This window comes from Bos javanicus, chromosome 18, assembly GCF_032452875.1.
Source record: "Bos javanicus breed banteng chromosome 18, ARS-OSU_banteng_1.0, whole genome shotgun sequence".
Classification (NCBI taxonomy): Eukaryota; Metazoa; Chordata; class Mammalia; order Artiodactyla; family Bovidae; genus Bos; species Bos javanicus.
This window is the reverse complement of record NC_083885.1, coordinates 47,515,433-47,533,426: the sequence shown is the minus strand read 5'-3', so window position 1 is coordinate 47,533,426 and position 17,994 is coordinate 47,515,433. Positions and strand designations below refer to the sequence as shown.

Below are 17,994 nucleotides of genomic sequence, written 5' to 3'. Positions count from 1 at the left end.
AAAAGAAAATAAAAAATGAAAACTATATGCCACTTAGAAATGAACTGACTTTCAGGACAGTAAAAAGGCAATAAATAAACCAGATTATGATTAAATAAGATTGAAAATGCAATACAATAAAAAAGAAAGCTTGAGATTAGTAAATATTAACAGAAATTAACAAATATAAAAAAGACACATTGAAGAAATCATTAAAAGCATAAAGCTGCTTCTTTGATTAAAAAAACAGAAAAAAATGATTGCCAAGAATAGTTAAACAGACATAGCCACAAGCCTAGCCATTAAGTAATCATATCATTTAGTTCTAGAAATGAATATGCCCCACATTTCAGTGTTCTGTCTAGACAGAGCAGCATATCTCAAATTGTAGGTTTCCATCTGTCAGTGGATGGTAAGCATTTTTCTGCATTTGTTTCTCCTATGCCTATTTTAAATTATATAAAGCACAGATGTTAATAAAATGTTTGGTATTATAACACATAACTTTTTTCTGGTGTGTGTACAGTATTTTCAGTATGGGTTATAGACCACAAATATCTAGAAACAACACACTTAAAGGTGAAGAATAAAGTGTTTGACTTTCACTTGGGTTTGAACAGTTTCCATCATAAAAAAAAAGGGTGACTTTTTTTTATGTGTTTGCAAATCTTTAATATTCAATTTAATAGAATATACTTGGTATTTTATATGTGTTCCTGCATTTAATGTGTTGACATAAATAAAATCTGGCCTCATGTAGATACATAGTAAGAAAATGGGAGTGTTTTAATACTCTTTTCAGGTAATTATCACAACATTGTCCTTTGATACTTCAACAAAAATCATGGAATCCTGCTTTTATCTTGTTAAAATCCAGGTCTATCTTATACTTTAATATACCCACAGATGATTTTGCAGCATTATGTACTAATTGTTTGCAAAATACTGGTTCAATGAATTAGGCAGATCTTCCATCATCATATTTCATTATATGGTATTATAAAATCATGCTCATTAATATCATCACCAATCTTATCACAAAGGGCTAAGTACTGGGAAACTGTCAAGTTCATGGTGGCAGGTAACTTGTTTTTCAATATTCTGATCCTTTGTTTGAAAGTCAAATTAACAGAAATTACCATCAGTTTTCTTCGCTGGCAGTTTTTTTTAAAAATCACTTCATTTTTGACAAAATGTCTACCAAACATCCAAATCTGAGTCACCTTATCCAAAACTTGTCAGCTGATCTTTCAAATAAAATTGGTGTCCATAAAAAGGTGGCTGATTCAGCTCACAAATTAGACAATCATACGAGTGCATCTCCTTGAAACAGCTTCATACTTCACCTTGAAGGACTTTACATGTATTTCTCTTTTCATCACACAAAATATTTAAAAGATGTATACATACCAGTTTTAGTATCATGGCTGTGATATGATAGTATAATTTTATAAGATATTACCATTAGAGTAAACTGAGTAAAGAATACATGAGATTTCCCGATATAATTTCTTGCAACTGTGCGTTAGTTATCTCAAAATTTAAATTATAATTTTAAACTGCTGTACTCAAAGGTCAAGATTTAACAAAATTCTACTATTTTATGGAGAACATTCTTAAGTGGAACTTGCATTTTTTACCACCAATAGGGGGTGGTTAAAAAATACAATAATGCTAGTAGTACCGTTTGCTGCAGTCCATGGGCTCACAGTTTGACACAACTGAGCGACTGAACAACAGTTTGGTGTCACTGCTTTGATTCATGCTAAGAGCCCAGCAGTTTTACCCACGATTGCTGACTGATTTTGCACCATCAGTACAAATTTCAGCAAAAAGCAAGTAATGTCTTAGTGTTATAATGAAATGTGTTTTGACCATGCAGATCACTTGAAAGGGTCCCCCCCCGCCACCCCACCAAATCCTCTGATCACTTAGGGAACCAATGATCCATAATAAGAAGTCAAAATTGAATTAAATGAAACAGTTCCATTAACATTTACTGCTACTCCTTTTGAAATGGAACATTTCCATGATGACTATAACAGACTTACAGATTTGAAGCAATATTCATTGTTTCATACTGTTTATCATCTTTTCTTCACAATTTTCTGCAATGTAGTCTCCTACTTACCAGAAGGTTGGCAGGATGGGTAGTGGTTGCTCTGGGGCAATTTTTCTGTCTGTTTTAAACATCTGTTTTAAATCACCTCAGGTTATGAAATATGGGGCAGTAGTGAATAGCTAGTCCAGACACAGATTGAAAAAAAAAAAAATGCAAAAACAAGACTGAGGATTCCCATATCTGAATACCATGTGGTGTTTTATCTCCTAATCAGTTTCCAGATTTGCACAGATTTTAATGCTAGGCCCAGGCAGACACCTCAGGTTACCTGTCTTAACTCTTGTCTCTTACAAGAGGTTCTAAGCCTCTTAGAGGCTTAGAGGCTTAGATCTTATGCCTCGGAGAAGGCAATGGCACCCCACTCCAGTACTTTGCCTGGAAAATCCCATGGACAGAGGAGCCTGGTGTGCTGCAGTCCATGGGGTCGCAAAGAGTTGGACACAACTGAATGACTGAACAACAACAAAACTGAAAGCCAAGCACTGAGTACTGCACTTGAAATCCTGCTTCACCATTTTCTAACTACCCATATACTTTGTTTTTCTACGGCTTTCAGATCTATTCTAAATACCTGTACACAAATCAAGAAAATAAGTTGTAATACAATTCCTATATTTTCCTATCCTTAGAAAACATAATTCACAATCATTTAGTCAAGTTTCATGAAAAAAAAAACTGGGCCTTGGGACAAGATTCTAAGTAAATTTGTGGGACACTGCCATTTCCAAAAAGAGTAACTATTCGCAACCAAAAAAGTAGTATATTTTACAACGGTTGGAAAAATTTAAACCAAATAATTACTACTGGGATATTGTAACTCAAAAAGAATAGAAAATAATTGCATTTTACATTTCTGTATATGTGTGCATATTTTCTTTATAACACTACATAATACATTTCCAGTCTACATAGACTCAGTCAACAAAAGTATCTACAGTATGGATTCAACCTGGAAACCAGAGAGTCCCAGGAAGCAAGCAAAGATATTGTATTTCCAAAAATGGATAACTCTTCCCAAACTTAGAGCTAGGATACTTACAATCTTTCTTACCTGTCAGCCCTTTGTATAATAAAACCCTCTACCCATGCATTATCTCTTATCCCCATGAGCTGACCATATTCCAAACTTTAACTGAAGCTGACTCTGCTGGGTCATGCTCTGTGGAACCAGCATTAAATCAGCCATGGTTTCTGTCTCTTGTTCTCAGGTCAAACAGACATCAAGAGATGGGCTCTAAAACTGCTGTTACAACATCCAGGATACTGTGGAAGAAGTGTTCAAGTATACTTGGGAAGTATATTGGAATCATATCAATTCTCTAATTTCAACCTACTTAAGTACTCTCTTCATCAAGTTACCTGAGAGACCTTCCAAAATCTACCATCCCCAGTAGGGAAAACCAGAGCCCCTGAAAACAGGCCAGCAACAATTCTTCTTCAGGTGGAATGGAGATACTGACCCTTATCATTAGTCTCATGAACACTCCCATCACACATAGATGTCTCTGTTTTAGTGTTAGCCAATGGCTGACTTATTACTGAAGCTACAGCCCTGGATGGGACTTCCATTGTCTCGTGCAGTGTGACTACTGGCTAAAGGTTTCACTGCTTGTACACACAAAGTTTCTCTCCTGAATGTGTCCTCTGATGTCTGATGAGGTTTGATTTCCAACTAAAGCTTCACCCACACTTACTAAAAATGTTAAGGCTTCTCTCCTGAATGTATCCTATGATGTCTAATGAGGTGTGACTGCCGGCTAAAGCCTTGCCCACACTCCTTGCACACATGAGGTTTCCCCCCTGAGTGTGTCCTCTGGTGTGTAATGAAAGTTAGCTTATCATAAAACTCTTGTCCATACTCCCTGCACACAAAGGGGCTATCCCCTGAGTGTGCCCTCTTGTGCCTAACAGGTTTGGCTTCTGGCTAAACCTTCTACCACACTCCCTACATATGAAAGGCTTTTCCCCTGAATGTGTTCTCTGGTGTGAGACAAGAGTAGACTTATCATTAAAGTCTCGCCTGCACTCCCTGCATACAAATGGCTTCTCCTCTGAATGTGTCCTCTGGTGTGTGATGAGGGTTGACTTCAGAGTAAAGGCTCTCCCACATTCCCTGCATACAAATGTCTTCTCCCCTGTGTGTGACCTCTGGTGTTTGTTGAGGTTTGACTTCAGACTAAAGTGTTGCCCACACTCCAGGCACATGTAAGGTTTAACCCCTGAGTGTGTCCTCTGGTGTGTCTTGGGGTTTGATTTCCAGCTAAAATGATGCCCACATTCTGTGCACACATAAGGTTTCTCTCCTGTGTGTGTCCTTAAGTGTCAAATGAGGTGTGACTTCTGGCTAAAGCCTTGCTCACACTCCCTGCAAACATAAGGCTTCTCTCCTGAGTGTGTCCTCTTATGTCTGTTGAGGTGTGAAAGCTGGTGAAAGCCATGCCCACACTCCTTGCAAATGTAAGGCCTCTACCCAGAATGCGCCCTCTGGTATGTGACAAGATTTGACTTCAGGCTAAAGCTCTGGCCACACTCCTTGCACACATAAGGCTTGAGCCCTGAGTGTGTCCTCTGATGCGTGAAGAGGTTTGATTTCCAAGTAAAGCCTCGTCCACACTCCTTGCACATATATGGTTTCTCCCCAGAGTGTATCCTCTGGTGTGTGATGAGGTTTGACTTGCAGGTAAAGCCTCGTCCACATTCTGTGCATACATAAGGCTTTGGCCTAGAATGCGTCCTTTGGTTTTTGGTGAGGACTGACGTACTGCTGAAGTTTTGTCCCCGCTCAGTGTACATGTAAGCGGTCTCTCTTGTGTGTGTCTTCTGGAGGCTGAGCTGGTTTGACTCCTTGATAAAGCCTAGCCCAAACTTTCCATATTTGATTGCTCCAAATCTTGAGATTTCTAAACCACGTAATATTTTGTCTGTTTCCTTGAGGTCTGTCCTCTGGGCCAGGTTGGGCCCTATATCCACCACTGTGTTGTCTTCCTTGGATGTTACTGGTTGTTCTTCTGAGGGGCTGGAGATTGCCTTTGAAGCGCTGCTTTTGCTTATTCTCCTGAACAAAAGCTTGGAATCTTCTTCTCTCTTTTGAATTTCTGCTTGGCGGCTCGAGCAGGTTTGATCAAAGAGTTGCTCCTGCTGCTGTCTGTGATCTTCTGAACAGTGTTTCCCTGAATGGAGATGATTTCCTACACCTAAGCTTGAGAATAACTGAGGGAGATGACTGAACCACACATGCTGGATGAGGGCTTGCTGGCAAGAGAATGCCAAAGGACAGGTGAGACAAGGCTAAATTTCTAGCTTTGATCCTGCTAAACAAAGAATGTTTTTAGTCATAGATAGGGCTGCCTTGGCCATTCTGTTTTGCCCACTGGTCATTCATAATATGTTTACATCATAAGCTGTCTCCCACTAGCCATCCTTCCCAAGATCTATTTTGCATTTCACTTTATGCATCACATTTTTACAGTAAACTTGATCAGTGGACCAAATCCAGCCTGCAATCTGTTTTTTATATGGCTACAATATAATATCTATTATATCCAGTTTTCAAAGGATATTTCAAAGGATATTTCCTTTTGTTTTCAAACAAAAGGAAAGAGTGACATAGTTAAGAAAAAAAATTGCAGCCAATAGAAAACTGATTTAGGGAGAAAAAAAGACTTCAAAGCTGATATTATTAATATATTCAAAGAACTAAAGAAAACAATATGTGAAAAATTAAAGATGAATATTATAACTTAAAATGGAGAATGTCAATAAAGAATAAGAACATTTTTTTTTTGGCTGCATCATGCAGCAGACGAGATCTTAGTTCCCAAATCAGAGATCAAACCCAATGCTCCTTGCACTGGAAACATGCAATCTTAACCACTGGACCACCAGGTAAGTCCCAAGAATAGAAACATTAATAAGAAACAAAAGGAAATTCTGAAATTAAAAAGTAAAATAACTAAAATTACAAAGTTACTAGAGAGATACAACAGCATATTTGGCTTTGAAACAGAACAAGTGAACCTGAAGATAAATCAATAGAAATCACCTAAAAACTGAAGAGAAGAGTTAAAGAAAGGGTGAAGAAAAACAAAGATTTCCAGAAACCTGTAAGACACCGTCAAGCAAACCAAACCTATGTGTAATGGTAACTCAAGAAAGTGAAGACAGAGAGAAAAGAGCAGAAAAAATATCTGAAGAAATTATAGCTTAAAAAGTTCCAAATTGAATGAGAAACATTCATCTACATATCTAAGAAGCTCAACAAACCCCAAAATAAACATAAAGACAGCCCTAGCTAGATACATCATAGCCAAAATGTTGGCCATCAGAGAAAACAAGACAAAAGGAAAATCTTGAAAGCAGCAAAAGAAAAATGACCCAACATGTACAAGAGGAAAAACAATATGACTAGTGTTAACTTCTCATCTTTGGTTACCTGATGTGAAGAGCTGACTCACTGGAAAAGACCCTGATGCTGGGAAAGATTGAGGGCAAAAGGAGAAAAGGGCAACAGAAGATGAGATGGTTGGATGGCATCACTGACTCAAAGGACATGAGTTTGAGCAAACTCAGGGAGATAGTGAAGGACAGAGAAGCCTGGCATACTACAGCCCATGGGGTCACTAAGAGTTGGACATGATTTAGAGAGTGAACAACAACAACTTCTCATCAGAGACAATGGAGACCAGAAGGCAGTGGAATAACATATTTAAGGTGCTGAAATAAAAAATGAAAGACTGCTATCAATGAAGAACTCTCACAAACCTATCCTTGAAAAATGAAACTGATATAAGGATTAACAAGTACTCAGAATATCTGCTGCCAGCAGACATGCCTTATAAGAAATACTTAATAAATCCTTCAGGCTGAAAAGAAATTGACACCAGATATACTGATACTAAGTCAAATCCACAAGAAGAAATGAGGACCACTGAAACCATTAAATATCTCTGGGTAAATATAAAAGACAATGCATATATATTATTCTCTTAATTTCTCTAAAACACATAAGACTATTATAAAGGCAATAAATATAATACTATATTGTGGGCTTTATAATATATATATAAATATTTTATTGGAACTAAATTAGTATTAATTATAAGTAGATTAGGATAAACTAATGTGTATATTTTATTTCCTAGAGCAGCATTAAGAAAATAACTCCAGAATGGCATTGAAACATGTATATTATCATATGTGAAACAGATCGGCAGTCCAGGTTCGATGCATAGGACAGGGTACTCAGGGCTAGTGCAGTGGGATGACCCAGAGGGATGGGATGGGGAGGGAGGTGGAAGAGGGGTTCAGGATGGGGAACACATGTACATCCATGGCTGATTAATGTCAATGTATGGCAAAACCACTACAATATTGTAAAGTAATTAGCCTCCAATTAAATTGAATAAATTTATAAAAAAATAAAAAAGAAAATAACTCCAAAACAAATTTAAAATCAAGAGTAGAATTAAAATAGTACACTTAAATTTAAAAAAAATAATATGCCATAAAAGGGGGTATAAAAATAGACCTGAGACATACTTTTAAAAATAGCAAAATGGCAGATTTAGCCATATTAATCATTATATTAAATATGAGCAAATTGAACACTCCAAACAAAAGGCAGAGGTTATCCCACTAGATTAAAAAAGCAACATCAAACAATGTGTTATTAACATGGGAGACATTTTGGATCCAAAAAACACAAGTAGGTTAAAAGTAAAGGATGAAAAAAGATATACCATGCAAACAATAATCACCAGAGAACTGGAATGGCTACTATATTAATAATAGACAAAGTAGGTTTCAAGACAAGGATTATTGCTAGAGAAAAAGATGGACACTTCATAAAGACAAAAGGGCAATAAATCAGAATGATTTAACAATTATAAAGGTATACACAATTTAAAAGAGCCCCAAAATACATGAAAGAAAAACTTACAGAACTAAAAAAAAGAATTCGATAATTCAACAATAATATTAGAAATTTCAGTATTCTATTCTCAACAATAGAAACAATTAGACAGGGAATTCCCTGGTGGTCCAGTGGTTAGACTCTGAGCTCTCAGTGCTAACTAAAATATCACAAGCCACGCAGTATGACCAAAAAATAAAATCAACTAAAAGTGGATCACATGCTTAAGTGTAAAAGCCAAGAGTGTAAAACTTCTAGAAGAAACCAAAGGAAAAAAAAAATGTATGTGGCCCTGAGTTAAGCAAACTTCTTAGTTATACCACCAAAAGCACAATTCATTTAAAAAATAGTTAAACTGAACATCATCAAAATTTAAAACTGAACATCATCATCATGAAGCATCAAGTTATGCTTGAAAGGACACCATTAACAGAATGAAAGGACAAGCCACAGACTTAAATCGATAACTATACCATGGTTATATGAAAATATCACCATTCTTAGAAAATCTTTTAACACACATCCACATGTGAACCTGCATACCCAAATATATATACATGAAGATACATATAAATATATACACATACATATGGTGGGGGGAGAAGGGAGAGCACGCTCACAAGAGACACATATGCCAATGATAAAGCAAATTGGGTGAAATAGTAAGTGATTTTATGATGCCATTTTGTAGTAATATATATGCCGTGTGTCTGTAAAGGATAATATGTAATGTGTGTGTGTGTAGAGGATATAAAGGTGTTTTTTGTACTATTTTTGCAGAATTTTTGTAATTTCCTGATACAAATGAACTTACTTACAAAACAGAAAGAGACTCACAGACTTAGAAAATGAACTTATGGTTGCTGGTGGAAAGGGACAGTTAGCGAGTATGGGATGGTTGTGTACACACTGTTCTATTCAAAATGGATAACCAACAAGGACAGCACATGAAACTCTACTCAGTGTTATGTGGCAGCCTAGAAAAAAATAACATAAACTACAGGTGAATATTTAAACTACAAAATAAATAGAGAAGATGAAAAAAGTAAATAGGATGAAGCCCTTTTCTGAAAATGGCAGCAAACTGAATTGGTCACAAGTGTCCCCTGCAGAAAACAAGCTAAGTGAGAGGAAGGCAGGCCTTCTGGTGGAGCAGAGACAAAGAAGCCAGAGAAGTCCCCCTCCCTTACCTGAAGATGATATTCTGGAAGGGAGGTCATGCCAGGCAGCCTTACCAGGGCCAAGAGGCCTAGAAAAGCTCTACCTCTCAGTACCTAAAAGTACCTCCTCCTTCCCTACCTTCCATGCTGTGGACGGTCCCAACTACCCTGTCTCACTCACCTGGACACAGACCCAGTGAACGCTGCCTCTCCTCTATCCAGGGCTCTTCCCCTTGTTCCAGCTGACAAATGAGTTGCAGTTTGGAAAACAGAATGTCTGCTCATAAGGAAAGAAAACAAAGAGACTTCTGGTTACACATTTAAGGGGGCCAGTCTAGAACCCAGCCGAAATGACAGGGGGATGGGGGAGAACCAAGAGGGTGGGACAAAGAGCCCATGAATAGTAAACTCTCTGCAGTCGAAGGGTTGAGTACTAAAAGGAAACTCCAATCAGAGAAAGAGCCTATCAATACTTACTAAATGAAAAATCTGCTAGGTTTGGGGCAAGATAAAATTTAAAAAAAGAAAAAAAAACCCTGACTTGGGAAAGAGACCTGAAAATGCAGAGTGGCATACACAATATGAATAAATCTCTGTTTTCAACTCTACTGAATCCAGATATACCATGAGGACAAAGGTAAATTATTGTTTTTAAGCTCAACCCTAAGACAAAGCTGCATTGTGAGTAGCCTTTCTTCACAATATATAGAAAATATTCTGAAGGCCAGATTTTAAGTGCTAAGGGAAAGCCATTCTTACCTAGTGAGACCAAGTGGTTGTAAGCCTCCAGCATCACCTCCGTGTGCAGGGTCCTCTCAGCAGGGCTTAACAATTTCCACTCCTCCTGGGTGAAGCCAACAGCCACATCTCGTAATGTCACGAATGCCTTTTAATACAAAACACACCCCTGTTCATCCAGGAGTCCACCCAGTCCACACTGCAGGATGAGGGAACAAAAGGCATCTCTGAGGAGGTGGAGAAGATTTCTAGACTTCATTACGTGCTGCGCTAAGTTGCTTCAGTCATGTCCAACTCTTTGTGACCCTATGGACAGTAGCCCATCAGGCCCCTCTGTCCATGGGATTTTACTATGGATGATGAATAAAGGGTAACAGAATACACCAGTCCCAGATATGCCACTTTGGCATAAAACAATTATTTTGAGCTGAAGGCAATTAATAAGCAGACAGAAGAAAAGCTCTCTGACCTTTCCCATCTGCCTAAAAGCACAACATTAATTTGTAAAGGTGTCCCTTTTCCCAATTTTACCAAGGACAGAAATTAATCATCAGAGACAACTCTGGACCCTTATCGGCCCACAGACCCCACCAGAGGAATCTACACAGCAAACGTTTACTAACCGGCCCTTTTCTTCCATTAGTTCCCCCATATATTTATTATACCTTCCCACAATTGCTGCTCTAGAAATTCAAAGTCCTTTTCCTTCGTCTTGTCACATCTCTAAAAAGTTATCGTTATTTTGTTAAGATGCTATATAAGCTCAAGTCCTAACCACCCCTTCTGAGTTACCCATCACTGAGTACTCCCACGTGTATGCATGATGCACATATCAATAAATTCCTGATTGTTTTTCTCACAAAAATGTCTTTTGTCTAATTTATACCCAATGAAAAAGACTTTTTCTCCTCCCCTACATGTCCTTGGTGCCAAGAATTCAGAGACCATTATTCTCCCATCTCCGTCCAGCCAGCATCGTTGTGCACCTATCACTGTCAGCATGCTAGGCTTGCTGCTACAGGGGATAAAAGCAGAACAAAAGTTCTTTCACACTGGGAGTTTTGAATGTAGGCAGGAAGAGGAGGAGGACATCACACACAAAGAATTAAAGTAAAATTATAATCTCCTTGCTGACTTTGAAGAATGTGAGAGACTATTTGGTCTATGCATTAACATTCTACAGGAAGCAGCTCAGCCTCCAGGGCAAGGGTGAATGACCCAGCGCTATGCGTACTTCACGGCAGGGCTCAGTCCTTCCCCTCCCTCACTCTGCCACTCACTCTCCCCAAGCCTGAGGAATGAAGTACTGCGTTGGCCAAAAAGTTGGTTGAAGTTTTTTTGTAACATCTTACGGGAAGTTATGGTTTTTCCAGTAGTCATGTATAGATGTGAGAGATGGACCATAAAGAAGGCTGAGCGCCGAAGAATTGATGCTTTTGAATTGTGGTGCTGGAGAAGACTTTTTGTTGTTGTTGTTGTTAAATTTTTATTTATTTATTTATTTATAGCTGCACTGGGTCTTCGTTGCTGCACACAGGGTTTCTCTACTTGCAGCGAGTGGGGGCTATTCTTTGCAGTACACAGGTTTTTCATTGAGGTGGCTTCTCTTGCTGCAGAGCACGGGCTCTAGACACTCAGACTTCTGTAGCTGTGGTGCTCAGGCATGTGGAATCTTCCCAGACTAGGGATCAAACCTATGTCCCCTGCGTTGGCAGGCAGATTCTTAATCACTGGACCACCAGGGAGGTCCTGGAAAAGATTCTTGAGAGTCCCTTGGACAGCAAGCAGATCAAACCAGTCAATCCTAAAGGAAATCAACCCTGAATATGCATTGGAATAACTGATGCTGAAGCTGAAGCACCAATACTTTGGCCTCTGATCCAAAGAGCTGACTCATTGCAAAAGATCCTGATGCCGGGAAAGATTGAGGGCAGGAGGAAAAAGGGACGACAGAGGATGAGATGGTTGGATGGCATCATCAACACAATGGACATGAGTTTAAGCAAACTCTGGGAGATAGTGAAGGACAGAGAAGCCTGGTGTGCTGCATGCAGTCCACGGGGTTGCAAAGAGTCAGACACAACTGAGTGGCTGAACAACTGATTGTAATATCCAGTGCCCCAAGCATGGTCCCACTGCAAATCAATAAAATCAGACTCTTTAGGGATATGACTTTTATACTTTTAAGAGCTCCTAAGATCAGTCATGGTTGTGAATCACCACGTCAGAGGAATCTCAAGAGAGAGGTCACTGTAGGATAGAGAGATCAGAGACAGTTTCATGAGAGGGCAATAAGATCTTAAAGGACAGGCAGGATTTCCTGGATCAAGGAGACAGATTTAGAGAGCAACAGATTTAGTCTTCCCATTTCTCACTCACTTTCAGGCATAAAGTCATTAGGTGATAAAGGATAGATTCACCTGAATGACTTAAAAGTTATTTTTCTCTCTTTTTCCAGCCAAGCGCCTAAAAAGTGAATTTATCTAAATTAAAGATGTATATGAATATTCCACTTTGGTGTCAATAAAACATGCTTTCAGAATGAATAATTAGAACATGATGTCAGAAACAGAATACATTTGAAGTGACGACTGCCCTGAATATCTAAGACACTGTTGTGACACACCAAAGGAAGTCTTCTGAACAGAAAACTGATATAACTTTAATGTTCAAGGCGAATGAGGATTACAGATGCAATGAGTAACAAAGGAACATATGAACACGGGGAAACAAATCGGGACATTATGGTGAACACTCACATGAGAGAAGAAAAAGATCTATACTAGCAGGTCTATCCTGGGAATGTAACACTGCACAGTGTAACAAAAACCAAAAAAGTGCAACATGTAAAGCAAAACGTGATGGGAAAAGGGAATCTCAAACAAAGAAGAGATAATTGATAAGATCAAATGTTTTGGAACAGGCAGCGTTAGAAAGCTCCAACTGCCATGAGTGGTCACTGCTTTAAAACATTTATTTCTCTTCACCTTGTCATATTTTTGAGGGTAAATACCAATCTATAAAAGAATTTCATGCACAAAGTTGATCACAGAAGTATTATCTGCAATAGTTAAACACTGGGAACAAGTTAAATGTTCCCCTCAATTGGGAAACAGTCAATAGGATCATTCATTCAAAGCACTATTACAGAAATCACTTTCAGTGGGATAAATTCTGGCTGTTCCTTCACCTATTAGAAAATGGGTCTGTGGTTTTCCCTGGTGGTCCAGTGGTTAAGGATCTGCCTCCCAATCCAAGGGACACAGGTTCGATTCCTGCTCCGGGAAGATCCCACATGCCAAGTGGCAACTAAGCCCATGCACCACAACTCCAAAGTCTATGCACCCTAGAGCCTGTGCTCTGCAACAAGAGAAGCCACTGTAATGAGAAGCCCATCTATCCCAAGAAAGAACAGCCCCGCTCACTGCAAGCAGAGAAAGTTCTCGCAGTAATGAAGAACCAGTGCAGCCAAAAACAAATAAACCTTAAAAAAAGAAAGAAAGAAAATGGGTCTGAGTAGATACACCATCAGTAGCTTTAAAACAATAGGATCTTGTCATTAAGATTTGTCAAAATGTATATATGAAGGGATGTGTGTGTGCATGTATGCTCGGTCACTCAGTCCCATCCAACTCTTTGCAATTCCATGGACCATATCTTGCCAGGCTCTCCTGTCCATGGAATTTTCCAGGCAAGAATACTGGAGTGAGCTGCCATTTCCTTCTCCAGGAGATCTTCCCAACCCAGGAAATAAATCCACGTCTCCTGTCTTATGCGTTGGCAGGTGGATTCTTTTATCACTGTGCCACCTGGGAAGCCCCATGGGTGTGTATGTGTAAAATTAAACCAAATCCCAACATAAAAAAACTAAAAATAAAATGAAAGACTCATAGGAGTGCAGGCTGTATTTTATCCGTCACTGAATGTAGTCTATCTAGTTTCTGTAAACAGTATACATTCAGCAAATTTGTTCAACAGAATCAACTGAGAAAATGCTAAGAATTAGTAACATCATGTGCCTATCAATCCAACTCATTTGTTACAAAGGCTAATTTATCCTCTCAGGTGGTGATAATTAACATCCTACTGTGGATTTTCTTAAGTTGTTTTGTGAAATTCAGATGTCATGCATGTTAGAATACCTGGAATTCCTCCCAACCCCCCTGAAATGTGGTTAATGATATGTCCCAAATAACATATGAAAAAAACAACAGAAACTCCCTTGTGACTTAGTTTCTTCAAATTAATTTACTTAAGGTCATGCACCAAACATTTCATGTGTGCCAGGTACTCCTTTAGGAACAGAGGTTTCATCCTAAACCACTTATCCATTCAAATGCTTGTCCACTTTGATCAAGTCTTCATAATGCTTTTTTTTTTTTTTTTAAGTCTTAAGGGCAGGAAAAGGAAAAAGTCAGCTCATACAAATTTCTGGCTTTTTCCAGAAAAACCAGAATGCTTCCCTATTAACACTATGAGTGGTGAAGAAAGTACACATAAAAGATTCAATGTTACCTTTGGAAATGCCCCCAGATTTTTTATGCATTCTTGGTACTGACACTTTTCAAATGAATAAACTATTTTAAAAATGAGAAACACAGAACTCTCAAAGTTGTTCTGAGAATGCCCAGGAAATTGTAAATCTTTACTACGGAGACCAAGATTAAGAATAAATCAAGACAGTGAAGGCAGATCTGAAAAAACCAAGTTAGTGCATATCAAAAATGACAGTAAAGCAGTCTGGCAACTATGTTGGTGCTCAATAAGTGTTAGTCACATTCAATTAAGTCTAAGTCATCACAGTCACTATTCTCTGGGGTTAGACAGTTTCCCCTTCAGTTCCTATATGCCTATATCTCTGATTTCCTACATCAAATTCCTTCTCAACATCCTTCAAAACCCATCTACTCAAAGTCTACACTCCCCAGCGGGGCACTCAACCTGGCCACCCAGACCCAAAGGTGGAAAATGAAAATCCTTCAGGGGCCAAGTAGGTAATGAATATGAGAGAGACAGGCAAATGTTAGCTGTCAATAGTTTCAACTTAAGTATGGAAGATACTAGGGAAAGTACAGACTCTGCAGGACCTGTTCAAATGATGCAGACACCATTTAGCTCAAATTCCCCTACACCAGAATACAGTGCAGTTTATTCTCAGAGAGGCAAGCAATCCAGAATTTTTGGTGAAATCTCCCTACTGCCAGATGCTGAAAATGCTCGCAAATGTTAAATTCAGGTCAGACCATAGCAAACTCCTCTCTCTTCCAAGTATGGGTGGCTAGTCTGTATTTTCATCAGTACATATTTTAAAATCAACCTAAAATACAATCTTCCCACACTGTGTTAAGGGCAGTGTACTTAGTGGCCCAGCCTTAGACTAACCATGATGCCTGCCCTTCCCACTGGTATGTCTTCACCAACTCTTCAATTTAACAGATTCTCAGGGGTTGTTCAGACAGCCCTACTCCTAGAAGTCCTCCTTAGCCACTTCAGGCCACAGACTACTATGTTGTCCCTGCCTTTCATCCTTCGGTTCAGTTCAGTTCAGTCACTCAGTCGTGTCCGACTCTTTGCGACCCCATGAATCGCAGCACACAAGGCCTCCCTGTCCATCACCAACTCCCAGAGTTCACTCAAACTCATGTCCATCGAGTCGGTGATGCCATCCAGCCATCTCATTCTCTGTCGTCCCCTTCTCCTCCTGCCCCCAATCCCTCCCAGCATCAGAGTCTTTTCCAATGAGTCAACTCTTCACATGAGGTGGCCAAAGTACTGGAGTTTCAGCTTTAGCATCATTCCTTCCAAAGAACACCCAGGGCTGATCTCCTTTAGAATGGACTGGTTGGATCTCCTTGCAGTCCAAGGGATTCTCAAGAGTCTTATCCAACACCACAGTTCAAAAGCATCCTTATCACTGCACAATTAAGCCTGGACGTCCCTGTATTTGTATTTATGCCCCATGTGAGCTGTTCACAATTAACTTAATTAGAAAATGACTGAAGCATGCATGGGGCAGAAAATGTTGAGGGACTCCTCGTATTAATAAGCCACTCCTCCAGGACCAGGAAAGTGAGCTTTGCCCAACTACCAATAAAGCAGCCTCCAAAGCAAGAAAATGGAATGTATTCATTCTCTCGGCAGCCAAGATGCAATTTTACACATATTCTCACCTCTTTTTTGGCTTTCAGGAGCTCCGTGGTCATTTTCCTGATCTCCTGAGTGCTCTTCCTAAGAAGGGCAAATCTCAGAAGGCAAATCTGAGGATGTGAAAAGAAATGAGAGCGTGTCTAGTTGGAAAACCCTTCCCATGTGCAGGCTGGGTCTGCTCCAGAGGCTCACTACTGAGGGTTGGGAGTGTCACAGAAATCACCAGCACAAACCCATTCCCATCCAGCGCCCTGGAGAAAGGGCCGAGGGTGACCGAGCCCCTCAAGTTCAGCCCCAAGCTCTGGCCAGACAGTGAAACCCATGTCCCCCAGCAGCAGAGTAAGGGTTTGTCTCTATCCCTGTGGGTTGGAATGAAAGGAAAAATGGATGGTCTTGAGGTGCCTACATGAGAGCTCCCGAGTTCAGACGCTGCCTGTGCCCTCGTGAGTAAAACAGTGAGAAGCAGAGAAACGTCCTGAATGGACGAGGCCGTGACTGTAGGGAACTCACGGAACTCGGAGTGCACGCCGCCAATCCTGAGGATGAAGCTCGGGAACCAAGAGCAGAAGTGTAGGAAACACCTGAATGGCAAGGTCCAGTCGCCACCAACAAACCTAACGGGCGGAATCCACCAACCGGAAATGTTCCTGCTACGTCAATTCCACACGCTAAGGGGCGAGCGGAAGGGACGGCGGAAGTGGCCGCTGAGGGTTCTCGGGAGTGTAGTCTTGGGATAGAGAAGAGGGAGGCGTAAGTTTCTCCCAAGTAAGGTGCCACGGCCGTTTGCACCTCTTCATACACAGCCAACGTTAGGAGACCATTGTTAAGGTGCCCGGACTGCGGGGTTCACAAGTTCCTCCGCTGAGGGTCAATGAGATCTACACACCGGCTTGGACACGCCCGAGGATTCTAGCAAAAGCGATCCTGCAGCCGGGTGGCCAGACTGTGCGCGCTTCAGCGGTGGGATCTAAGTTCCCCCACTCAAGCTTCTGCCGGTGTCCGCTTCCTGGAGCTGAAACCAGGGTAGTCACGGGCTGGGCCTGAGCCGAGTGGGTGTGGGAGCGGCTCGGAGTAAAGTACTTGGGGGATAGGGCTGCGGGGTGATACTCTATTGGGACTCTCAGATAGGAGCTACACCGGCTTTGCGGCCTCGGCGGTGGGAGGGTGCGCCGCTATAGACAGGGCTGTTTTTGGAGAGAGCAGGATTGGTTTGGGCCAGCTCACAGAATGGCAGTGGGAGTGGCTCTGGTCTAGTGTGCCCGAGATTTTGAGAAGTGAAGAGTCTGAATTTGGGCAAAGAGCTCGATCCAGAAATCCCTGGGACAGATACCGCTCGGAGGAAACTTCCGAGCTGGTGGTGGTGGTAGTGATGGTGAGGGGGAGCGGGGTGAAGAGGAGGCATAGTTTGACAGTTTTGTTCATCATAGTTGGGGGGAAGGGGCGGGTGGATTTTGTTCATCATCATTTTTAAGATAACACAGTAAAATATTTGTCTTGTTTACTGACTGGTTTTGGTGCTTCCTTAAATTCTGTACTCAAAATTCCCACATTAAGGAAAGGCATAAATAGAGCTGACGCTCAGTGAACTTCATTAGCACCTACTGGCCTATAGTTTTGAGCAGAGGTGAGGGCTTGACTTCTGGGCATTAAGTAGCCAGTCCTTTAGGACACACTCCAGAACAGTGAGTCTTAGGAATTTAGGGTCACTCTGCTCTACCCTTCTTACCCTAAATTGTTTCTTTCCTGACTTCCTTAACATCCACAATTTCCTAATAACCATTCCACTCAAAGTACCACCCTAAAGGGACTTCCTAGACCATCATGGTGCAAATATTCAAAGATTACTCTTAAATCTTAACACTCTACTTCAGAATCTTCTTCAGTATCCCTTTGTCTGAAGAAGTAAAAAAACAAGGCTTGCATGTTAATATCAGCCT

At 40.4% G+C, this 17,994-nt stretch overlaps 2 protein-coding genes across 2 annotated transcripts; both read right to left on the bottom strand.

Annotated features, from left to right (window-relative positions):
* Positions 1-1,950: 1,950 nt before the first annotated feature.
* LOC133229427 (zinc finger protein 875-like) lies at positions 1,951-5,383 on the bottom strand (the record flags this gene model as incomplete). Its single annotated transcript, XM_061385800.1, is given in 2 exon segments — positions 1,951-4,006; positions 4,009-5,383. Coding segments are annotated over 2 exon segments (1,578 nt in total), but the record flags the coding sequence as incomplete, so codon positions are not given.
* On the bottom strand, positions 1,951-16,751 carry LOC133229573 (zinc finger protein 875-like). The gene is made up of 4 exons (XM_061386102.1): positions 16,081-16,751; positions 9,932-10,058; positions 9,354-9,449; positions 1,951-5,409 (listed from the first exon to the last, which is right to left on the bottom strand). The coding sequence occupies exons 1-4, from the start codon at positions 16,111-16,113 to the stop codon at positions 5,390-5,392; spliced, it is 276 nt and encodes a 91-aa protein (XP_061242086.1). The 5' UTR covers positions 16,114-16,751; the 3' UTR covers positions 1,951-5,389.
* Positions 16,752-17,994: the final 1,243 nt, after the last annotated feature.